The sequence below is a fragment of the Nerophis ophidion genome, linkage group LG02 (assembly GCF_033978795.1).
Source record: "Nerophis ophidion isolate RoL-2023_Sa linkage group LG02, RoL_Noph_v1.0, whole genome shotgun sequence".
NCBI lineage: Eukaryota > Metazoa > Chordata > Actinopteri > Syngnathiformes > Syngnathidae > Nerophis > Nerophis ophidion.
The window spans coordinates 35,837,410-35,849,099 of NC_084612.1; the positions used below are offsets into that span (position 1 = coordinate 35,837,410).

General features: G+C 36.7%; 2 protein-coding genes across 4 annotated transcripts in view; both read left to right on the top strand.

The window, feature by feature from the left end:
* vat1l (vesicle amine transport 1-like) overlaps positions 1-4,634 on the top strand; it is a 41,645-nt gene extending 37,011 nt beyond the window's left edge. For both annotated transcript variants that reach the window (XM_061882667.1, XM_061882676.1), the window contains one exon: positions 1,192-4,634. In XM_061882667.1, coding sequence (XP_061738651.1) covers positions 1,192-1,290 — 99 coding nt within the window. In that variant the 3' untranslated portion in view covers positions 1,291-4,634. The remainder of the gene's footprint in view (positions 1-1,191) is intronic.
* A 1,155-nt stretch (positions 4,635-5,789) lies between these two features.
* On the top strand, positions 5,790-11,413 carry clec3a (C-type lectin domain family 3, member A). 2 transcript variants are annotated; one of them, XM_061922583.1, is made up of 3 exons: positions 5,790-5,927; positions 6,005-6,091; positions 10,077-11,413. In XM_061922583.1, exons 1-3 carry the CDS (start codon positions 5,834-5,836, stop codon positions 10,472-10,474), a joined length of 579 nt encoding a protein of 192 aa, XP_061778567.1. In that variant the 5' UTR covers positions 5,790-5,833; the 3' UTR covers positions 10,475-11,413. The 2 variants fall into 2 exon arrangements, with proteins under 2 accessions (XP_061778567.1, XP_061778572.1); XM_061922588.1 differs by having other exon boundaries at positions 6,011-6,091.
* The last annotated feature ends 277 nt before the right edge of the window (positions 11,414-11,690 follow it).

Here is an 11,690-nt window from a genome sequence, read left to right on the forward strand (position 1 = left end):
TGCAAGGGCATGTTTATATACACATAGCCGTGTGTGTGTATACATATATGTGTTTGTGTGTGTATATATATATATATATATATATATATATATATATATATATATATATATATATATATATATATATATGATAAATGGGTTGTACTTGTATAGCGCTTTTCTACCTTCAAGATACTCAAAGCGCTTTGACACTACTTCCACATTTACCCTTTCACACACACATTCACACACTGATGGAGGGAGCTGCCATGCAAGGCGCTAACCAGCACCCATCAGGAGCAAGGGAGAAGTGTATTGCTCAGGACACAACGGACGTGTCGAGGTTGGTACTAGGTGGGGATTGAACCTGGAACCCTCGGGTTGCGCACAGCCACTCTACCACTCGCCACGCCATATATTTATATATATATATATATATATATATATATATATATATATATATACATATATGTATGTCTGTCAGGGCTGTCAAAGTTAATGCATGTCATTATTTAAAAAAATAATATTATTACATCATTTAATCATTTCATTTTTCTGTATGTTGTTATTTTATTTGTTTATTGAGGATTTAATTCATTTATAACATACCTGTCCGCAGATTGTGGTTTTTCATGGTGCATTAAAAAACAACAACCACAAAAGCTAAGCAGTTTAGCTTTGTGTTCCACTATTGTTCCTAAAATAAAAATATAAAGAGGTAGGTATATGTTATTGATGAGCATGGTACATGAGAAATATATATTTTTTTAAAGCCTTCTGATAATATTATAAAGATATACAGTATGTTGGTATAAAATAGATATTTTACAGACTGATTTGATTTATAGTGCTTTATTTCGTGTTTGTTCATTTTCAAGGCATTTAAAGTTCAAAATAAAGATCAGTGAGAAGAATATCATCTTGTTTTTCAGATGATCTGCGTTCACCTCTCACAAAATACTCACCAAAACGTGTTTAGCTACAATACAGTGAGGGATATTACGTGTTTTCTGGTGCTCATTAGCTTGTGCAGGTATACCTGATGTAATGGCTGATGACACTGGCCTATAGAAGAGCTTACATTTTAGGCTTGGATTGTGTATCTGTTTCAGATCACATTGTGGTTCACTGCACCTTTGAATTGAGTGAGTCATTTGATGTTTCACTATCAAGTCATGATGGACCAGTAATCCTTTTTCTTTTCCCCATCAGATGGCCAGTGACAGCACTGAGACCAGTGAAGCGGGGGAAGAGGAAGAGGAGCCCGAGGGGGACAATGACAACAAAGAGCGCATGCCTTTTATCCATTAGACCCGACCTGACAGGCTATGAGCTTCACCTTGTAGTGTCACAGTCCCAGAGTAGTGCCGTCCGTGTGCATGTCATGTACTTTTGGAAGTATATTCATTTTATTTGTTTTTACTTCAGAATCTTTTGCGTACTTGGTCGACTATGAGAACTGCATGAAGGAATGTCTGTTTTTGTTTGTTGTTTTTTTTTGTTTCACAATTATTTGAAACTGAGCTACATCTAGAGAAAACAATTACCTCAATACACTATGATAGAATATGCAACTTGGCCCAAAGACCTGCTGTAATCATAGAAGATCAATTGTATAAAAAAAATTCCTTGTTAATGACCAATGATACGTCACATTATTTTTTACAGTAGGTGCCAATCCTGTTTTATTACGGGATCACTTGTGCCTTTGAGTGCGTAATACTTGAAACATGTTCCGTAATGTCAGGCTAGACGTGAAGAACCTAACAAAAGAGAAATTTATTCATGATATGATGAAATATGTATTTTATTTCACAACTCTTACTAAAATGTTTTATATTTATTTTAGTGCTGTCATATGATTACATATTTTAATCAAATGAATCACACTTTTAATATGGATTAATCATTATTAATCACAGGTTCTTACTCAATTGCATAATTTTTATTAACTTCAAAAATATTTGGACACAAATCCAAGAATAACTTTTTTTTAGGTTTTAGTTTAATGCACTTAATTTATTTCCTCAAAATCTAGCAACAGTTTGATCTAAAGTCCTTGTCAGTGTGTATACCAGGGGTCACCAACCCGCGGGCACCAGGTAGCCCGCAAGGAGCAGATGAGTAGCCCGCTGGCCTGTTCTAAAAATAGCTCAAATAGCAGCACTTACCAGTGTGCTGCCTCTATTTTTTAAATTGTATTTATTTACTTGCAAGCTGGTCTCGCTTTGCTCGACATTTTTAATTCTAAGAGAGACAAAACTCAAATAGAATATGAAAATCCAAGAAAACTTGGTCTTCACTTGTTTGAATAAATTCATTTATTTTTTTACTTTGCTTCTTATAACTTTCAGAAAAACAATTTTAGAGACGAAATACAACCTTAAAAATTATTTTAAGATTTTTAAGCACATATACCTTTTTACCTTTTAAATTCCCTCCTCTTCTTTTCTGACCATTTAAATCAATGTTCAAGTATTTTTTTTTTTATTGTAAAGAATAATAAATACATTTTATTTTAATTCTTCATTTTAGCTTCTGTTTTTTCGACGAAGAATATTTGTGAAACATTTCTTCAAACTTATGATTAAAATTCAAAAAAATTACTCTGGCAAATCTAGAAAATCTATAGAATCAAATGTAAATCCTATTTCAAAGTATTTTAAATTTATTTTAAAATTTTTGTTCTGGAAAATCTAAAAGAAATAATGATTTGTCTTTGTTAGAAATATAACTCGGTCCAATTTGTTACATATTATAAAAAAAAGTGCAGATTGGATTTTAAGCTATTTAAAACATGTCATCAAAATTCTAAAATTATTCTTAATCAGGAAAAATTACTAATGATGTTCCGTAAATTATTATTATTTTTTTCCAAAAAGATTCAAATTAGATAGTTTTTCTCTTGATTTTTTTCGTTTGAATTTTGACTTTCTAACAGTCAAAATTGAATATAAACTATGCTTCAAAATTTAATGTTCATTTTTTTCGTGTTTTCTCCTCTTTTAAACCGTTCAATTAAGTATTTTTTTCATCATTTATTCTTTACAAAAAACCTTCCGTAAAAGGAAAAAAAATGTAAGATGGAATGACAGACAGAAATACCCATTTATATATATATACTGTATATATTTATTAAAGGTAAATTGAGCAAATTGCACATTTCTGGCAATTTATTTAAGTGTGTATCAAACTGGTAGCCTTTCGCATTAATCAGTACCCAAGAAGTAGCTCTTGGTTTCAAAAAGGTTGGTGACCCCTGGTGTATACAGTAAGAAAAATCTGCCAGCGAGCACACCAGTCAGAGTCTCCTCACTGATTTTTGCAGTGACTTATGTAATGACCTGACCCTGACCGTATAACAACATGCTCCGCCTTTTAGGCAACCATCCACAGTTAAGGTAAAACAATCTCTAGTCTGTGCATATACATGATAAATTGCGATTATTTTTTTGTAATTATTGTCATGAATTAACTTGTTAATTTTGACAGTCCTAATTTATTTCCAAGTTACAAATATGGTAATGTTTTTTGACATTGTGGCCTTAACAGGACTTTATTTGTGTTTCAAAAGGTACATTTTATAATCTGTTTCAGCACAAACTTGTGAAATGGAAACAAATTGAAATGCATGGGATGCTTTCGTCCACTCAGACTTTTTTTTACCTGTCTGACCAAAGTTACTTCTACTTGCTGGTGCCTGAAAACAAATGTGCCCTAATATTTTTAGAATAAACATCGCTGCAAAATAGAAAATAGACATTTTTAACCGACCCAACTCTACTCAGATGAGGTATGCCACTTTTGCAGAACTGACATAACTAACTTAAGCCACAGTATTCTTAACACCTTCAAAATTTATTCAAATCAGATCCATCATAGAAAGGAATATTTGTTATAATCAGAAAATAGCTATTTATTCAGTAGTCACTTGAAATTACTCTAAGTATCATGTATTTATATTAGGGATGTAAAGGTATCAACATCTCATGGTACAAAATTGTCTCGATATTCAGCCCACTATTATTGTGGTATGTGTCCAAAAAAAAAAAAAGACTTGGCATAGTGTGTAAAATGAAGTGGCAGGAATGTTTAGGATAGACACAATTACTGTAATTCAACACAGACGTAATGCTCAAATGTTCTAATCAAATGTATCACTCCAAAAAAGTATATATGTATATTTTTTTAAATATACTTTGAGTTAGGTGTCTTTTAACTGACAATATAACTATCCAGTGTAACAAAATGTTATTGTTTTGTAAACACATATGTATGTATATATATATATATATATATATATATATACACATACACACACACACATACATATATATATATATATATATATATATATACAGATCTATATATAGATATATATATGCATATGTGTATCTATAGATATATATCTATGTATATATATGAAGTGAAGTATATTTATTTAGCTCTTTTCTCAAGTGACTCAAAGCGCTTTACATAGTGAAACCCAATATCTAAGTTACATTTAAACCAGTGTGGGTGGCACTGGGAGCAGGTGGGTAAAGTGTCTTGCCCAAGTACACAACGGCAGTGACTAGGATGGCTGAAGCGGGAATCGAACCTGCAACCCTCAGGTTGCTGGCACGGCCACTCTACCAACCGAGCTATACCGCCAACCGAGCTGTATATATATATATATATATATATATATATATATATATATATATATATATATATATATATATATATATATATATATATATATATATATATATATATATATATATACAGTTCTATATATATATATCTATCTATATATATATATATATATATATATATATATATATATATATATATATATATATAGACGTATATAAACATATACATAGATATAGATACATACATAGATATATACACATTTTCTACTGCTTGTCCCTTTTTGGGTGGCGCGGGGTGCTGGAACTTATCTCAGCTGCATTCGGGCGGAAGGCGGGGTACACCCTGGACAAGTCGCCACCTTATCACAGGGCCAACACAGATAAACAGACAACATTTTGTCTGTATAACTTTTTGGTCATGAATTAAGCATTTACAAGAATAAAAATGGCCTAATAAACTAAAAATGTCTTACTAAAAATTCCATGTCCATGTCCGAAATCAATAAACAGCGCTTATTGCGTGCGAGAGTGCGCGGGTGTGAAAAGAGAAGGAAAAAGAGCATGCTTTTGTGTGTTTGTGATATTGTATTACTCATATTGTTTTGAAAAAAGTGCTTTTGAAAACTTCCCTGGCCACTGATTTATACATTGTGCACTTTGTTTACATGAATAAATTGATCTGCAAAATATGAGGAAAGTGTCATTTTTGTATTTTTTGCAAACTACAAACACAAAAACAATAATTGTTTTGATGAGTACAAATGCAATGTTTTAAACTTTGCAAATAAATAGAATTTACAATGGGGGTTGAACAATTTTTGAATGTGACTGTCTATGCTTTAATATCATATTAATTAACTGAAATCCTCAGGAAAAGCTACTCTAGCTGGCATGAGCTAGCGATATTTTTGACAAACATTTACTGTAATATTTTTGGCACGTCTACAGTTGTCAGTGAGAACTTTCAGCATTTGAAATTAAAGGACACGCAGTGAAGCCCAAGTCAATATTTCTCAAAAAATCCAGACACAAGGAAGGCATTATTTGTCACTCCACCTTAATGTCTCCTTCACCTCCTCTGCATGAAAAAAACCACCACCATATTAGCCAATGCAGTGGCAGCACACGGAAAGCTAGTAAATATATTGGGCTGTCCTCAGACTTTGACTCCTTTCACACCAGTACAAGGTGTACCACTGTATTCACCGGTCTCCAACATGGCTCGTCTCGGCCTCCCCGTCTTTTTTGTCCTGTGCTTCTCTCTCTTCCAGTCCAGCTATGGACTTCCGCCTCGCATCAAGAAGGCAACTGGTAAGCTTACATTATTATCAGAACGTCATTTTTATTACAGTAGATGTTGACCTAATATTATTTTCTTGTGCATTGAGCTGCAGAGGAGGATGACTTTAAGGGCCAGCTCGAGAAGTTGTGGCGAGAAGTGAATTTATTGAAAGAGATGCAAGCCTTGCAGACAGGTATAGGTGCAATTCTTACAATAATGGCTTAATGAGGTATTTCTTTTTAACAATAGAATTGTGGCCAAAGGTAACTCGGATTTTGTCTTTGGTTACAAAGTAAAACATATTAAGTTAACCCAGCTCCTCATAGTTTGTTTGAACTACATTTACTATTAAACATTGTCGTACATATCATTTTTGTATTCATAGGTTTATAATATACTGTACAATAGAGACTGTATCATATCATTAGACATTGGCCAACTCATCTGTAACACCTCCAGTATTTGTTATCATAGTAATAACAGAACTAACAAATAATAGTACTATCATTATTATTATCATTAATTGTGATACCAATGTCATGTTTTTTCATGGCAGAGGGTTTGATGCCCTGCCTGTGTCAGAGAGGGCACCAGGCGTAAAGAAAAGAAAACAGACATCCATTTGGTTTACTCACTGTGGCGACCGTTGACAGGGAAAAAACACAAAAGTGGAAAAAAACTTTAATATTTATGTGGGATACTGTATTTATAATTTACTATCTATATAGTTTGTAAACATACACTATATAATAATGGTCATACACTGTACACTAAGTGTCTACCCTTTTGAGTGCAATGGCTTGGAAACATTTTGACTGTTAAAGGGGAACTGCCCTTTTATGGAATTTTGCCTATTGGCCCTGCGATGAGGTGGCCACTTGTCCAGGGTGTACTCCGCCTTCAGCCTGTTTGTAGCTGAAATAGGCACCCGTTCATGTCAGGCTTGGACAAAGGAATTAACTCAGATGCAGAGTATGGATACTTAGTAGGGCTTTTATTTTGACTGCTCTTTCACCTCCAGAGTCAGATTAATACAAAATCTACAAATAACAAAAACAGTCAGCGAAAAAGGTTCCAAAAAGGGGAATAACCAAGAATTACTCCTAAAAGGAGGAAAATACAAAAACAAAGACAAACTAAAATTTGCGCCAAATCTGCTATGAAACTTATACATAACATAAAACGATCCAACAGGAGGAAGAAAACAATGATTACGAAAATGTCTACACTTAATCTTAAACTAACAATTCTAAACAAAAATTCACTCAAGAAATTTTAGGAAGGAAAGATTAGTAGGGAAAAAAAATAACTCACCACTTTGGTTGAAAAAAAACAAAATAGCAAAATTCACTCTACTGAGGAGGAGAAAAAGTCAAACTCAAAATAGCAGCATGGGAATTCAGGATCCAGGAAAATAAGTGTGGGACGAGGCAAGGCATGGACATAGACATGGAAGCGAGACAAGCACGAAAACTCGAGACAATATGGCATGGAACAAGGGGAGGCATGGGCTTATATGACACATGACGGTAATGGGAAACAGGTGGAAACAATCAGGGGTGAGGGATGACGTCAGACTGATGACACAAGAGGGGTAAGTGATCTGAAACAAGAGGAGTTGTTTTTCAAAGTAAAACATGCAATTCGCAAGACGGAAAAAAAAACAAGACATCCCTCACCGCGGTGTGACAGTTCACAAGCATTGAAAAAACAAATACATCCGTCGTCATGTCTTTCATAACGATTGTGAACAATTGGCACGTTCCAAAAAAAAGTGCAGTTACCCTTTAAAAGTAGAGATGCTAAAAAAATATAAATCAACCAAAAACAATCAATCTAATTCATTCGTATTCTAAATCAATTCCTCATTTTCAATCGATTAAAAAAACTAAAATTATATATATATATATATATATATATATATATATATATATATATATATATATATATATATATATATATATGTATGTATATAACAAGAAAAGACCATGTGACTGCTGGAGAGACAGCTGACAGGGGGAAATAATGCTACAGACACAACTAAAGAGAGAACACCCCCAGAATCTGCGAGAGCGGGGGCGGAAGATGACTCATCGACGGATACCATGGTTTTAGACCCAGGAACAGAAATGACTACAAGGAAGACTAGCACTGAACAAGAACCAGGCACAGCATTATCATCAACATTGCAGAAAAGGCTCCAGGTGTGTTCTTGTGGTTGGAAGAAAATAACATCTTCACAGGGCTTGAAAATACATCAAGGAAAGAAAGGGTGCATGAGAGAGGGAAAACAGGGATCTCGCATTGATAAGTACTTCTTGAGAAGTCAATCAAATCAGTCGATTGAAGTCCAGCAACGGGAGTCTCACCAAAGATTGCAGGACATCAGCCGCCGTGAGGAACGAAACTCAAGCACATTGACAGATGCACAGGAAGGTGCAGAGCCCATCCAGCCAAGGAAGCCTGCAGTGGAAAAGAAGATCAGCAGGAGAAAACCTCGGGTGAAATGGCCCGGAGCCTCCAAATAGAAAGGATGGGCAATCATAAACTCAGACCTAATCAGCATCCTACATGGACTAAAGGGCACCGTCGAAAGAAAGCTTGACAAGATGGGAAACATCTACAACTATGGGGCAGAACGATATGGAGCAAGAGTCAAAACGACAAAGGTAGTAACACCACAATGCAAGTCCAGACGGCAGCAGGAGATAGAATGCCCGATATGGGAGAGAAGACAACTTAAGAAGAAGTGGAGGAAGTGTTCAGACAGTGAGAAAGAAGGCATTAACAATCTCCAGGGAACCATCAAAAACCGGTTAACAGCCCTGAGACGAGCAGAAAACCTGCAAAAACAGCGGAAAAAGAAAAAACGTGCAAGATCAAGTTTTTTCTAGGACCCCTTTAAATTTGTGAAATCACTTTTCACTGAAGAAAAGGGGGCAAACCTAAAAACCCCTTAGCAGGAGCTGGAGAGACATCTGGAAGAAATGTTTGTGGATGACAAGAAGAACGTGCAGACAGTTATTCCATCGGACATCCCACCAATTGAACAACCACAACACCAGATGGACATTAGCCCCCCAAATTTGAATGAAGTGGAGAAAGCAGTAAAGCGGGCAAGAGCATCATCAGACCCAGGGCCAAATGGAGTTCCGTATCAACACTTCAAAAGTGCCCCTGATGTACTTTGCTTCCTGTGGCGGCTAATGAGGGTGGCTTGGGAGAAGGGAATCATACCCAAAGCATGGCGTAGGGCCGGGGAGTCTTGATTCCGAAGGAGAAGGAATCTACAGATATCAGCCAGTTCCGCCCCATCAGCCACCTCAATGTCGAGGGTAAGATTTTCTTCAGTGTAGTTGCCCAGAGGATGACCTACTACCTGGACAAGAACAGATTTGTGGATAGCTCAGTCCAAAAAACAGGAATCCCAGGGTTTTCCGGATGCCTCGAACACACCAGCATAATCTGGCATCGAATCCAGGCTGCGAAGAAAGAGAGGAGAGATCTCCACATCATCTTCCAAGACCCTGTCACCATGAGACGTTCTGGGGTTAAAGGAGCGAAACGTTGATGAATGGTGGTCCCCAGCTGATGACCCGTTTATGCCCACAGAGGTGTTAGTGGGGTGTCACAGCACACCTGTCAAAAGGCACTGGAGGAGGTGCGTCAGGAAGCAATGCCCAGCAGGAATTCCATCACCTGTATCTTAATATGCGATAATCATGGGTACTTTAACTTTCTTTTTTCTTTTTTTCTTTTTCTTTTCCTAGTTTATTTCAAACATGACATACCTACAACATTTTAACTTTAACTTTAAAATGAATGGGCGGATGGAAAATGACATTCATTAAAGCACAACATTTAAAAATGACATTTGGATGATACAATTGCATTTGTGGCTAAATTTTAGGTTGTTTTGTTTGGTTAATTTGAATTATGTAAGCAAGTATTTTACTGTAATTAATCCAAATTCCAAAGTGTATTAAATCCATCCATCCATTTTCTACCGCTTATTCCCTATTGGGGTCGCGGGGGGCGCTGGCGCCTATCTCAGCTACAATCGGGCGGAAGGCGGGGTACACCCTGGACAAGTCGCCACCTCATCGCAGGGCCAATCTGACAAAAAAAAAAAAAGCATTTTAGCAGCACTTAATGAAACACATATTTCTGTTCAACAGTGTGCCTCCGTGGCATCAAAGTTCACAGGAAGTGCTACCTTACAATTGAGGTACCCAAACACTACCACGAGGCGAATGAAGACTGCATCGCCCAAGGAGGTACCCTTGCTACGCCACGAGATGCTATGGAGAACAATGAACTGCGAGACTACGCTAAGAGAAGTTCTCCAGGCTCCAAGGACTTCTGGATCGGCGTGGCTGACATAGTGAAAGAAGGCCAGTATGTTGACGTCAACAGCCAGCCCGTGGTCTACCTCAACTGGGATCGCTCCAAGAAGCAGCCCACAGGAACCAAGAGGGAGAGCTGTGTGGCTCTTTCAGTAGCTTCACAGGGCAAGTGGTACGACGAGGTGTGTCGCAGCTTGAAAAAGTACATTTGTGAATATATTATCCCCTGAAGGCTACCCAGTGCTGTAGGCTTGATGACCAGCTACTTCCTTTGCAAGTCTATGGATGAAAGAAAGAGCATCTCTTGCCGAAAATGTGATGGTAAATGCAAAGTAAACATCATTGTTAGTATTGCCCAGTCCAAACACGCTGTTTAGTTCAGGGATGTCCAAAGTGCGGCCTGATGGCCATTTGCAGCCCAAAGCTTTTTTTTATTAGCTAGCGATATTTTCAAGAAAAAATAAAAGCAACTCGGATTACAACATTTCACAAAAAAATAAAAATGTAATACATTTGTGTAAATCCAAATAAGATCCAAAACCCAAAATGGCTGACGACCTCTGTGTCTAACAGTATATTGTATGGTCTTTGATGATTTTCGGGCATCCTATCATGATAAACGTGTCCAATTGTTTTGCAATACAGTAAGTTTTTAAGTGTGCTAAAGTCTTAAAACATGTTTAAGTTGGCGGAATTATATTTGTAAAGGGTTTTGATTAGATATTACACTCTAATTTGCTTTGCTACTTATCACATACAGCTAAGTTGTTGTGTGCCAATCGCTTGATTGACCGACTTTGTATTGTTTGAGTGTCTTTAGTGTACACAATTTACCAAAGTGCATGCCCTGTATCATTAAATTTTTCTGTATGCAACTTATGCAACTCTGACTGAAAAATATTTGGACAGCAGTGGTTTAGTAGTACATTTGTTTTAACATAATCAATTTAAACTAAGTAATAAAAAATTAAGTATGAGAGTTACATTATTTTCTAGTTGTGACGTCTAGCCACTTTATAAATGTGTGCAATTAAAGCGGATTTCCCTTCACGATAGCTGGTGCTGCTCAGGAGTGCAATGATGCTCATCGCTTTTTATTTGCTGCATCTTTTATCAACCAGTCTGAAAATGTATGACAACCAACAAAGAATAAAGAACAATATGGCTGATTTATGGTTTCTGTGAGTACTTTTGAACTCCGAATGCCTCCCTAGAGGGGTGTTTAGGGCACGTCCAACCGGTAGGAGGCCACGGGGAAGACCCAGGACACGTTGGAAGACTATCTCTCCCGGCTGGCCTGGGAACGCCTCAGGATCCCCCGTAAGAGCTGGATGAAGTAGCTGGGGAGAGGAAAGTCTGGGCTTCCCTGCTTACGCTGCTGCCCCCGCGACCAGACCTTGGATAAGCGGAAGAAGATGGTGTGTACTTTTTAAATTCCCGTTGCAT

Excerpts from the sequence above, each read along its gene's own strand:
- clec3a (XM_061922583.1), top strand. The coding sequence starts at position 5,834 with ATGGCTCGTCTCGGCCTCCCCGTCTTTTTTGTCCTGTGCTTCTCTCTC. Across the intron at positions 5,928-6,004 it reads TCGCATCAAGAAGGCAACTG|CTGCAGAGGAGGATGACTTT; the intron begins GTAAGCTTACAT and ends TTGTGCATTGAG. Across the intron at positions 6,092-10,076 it reads GATGCAAGCCTTGCAGACAG|TGTGCCTCCGTGGCATCAAA; the intron begins GTATAGGTGCAA and ends TCTGTTCAACAG.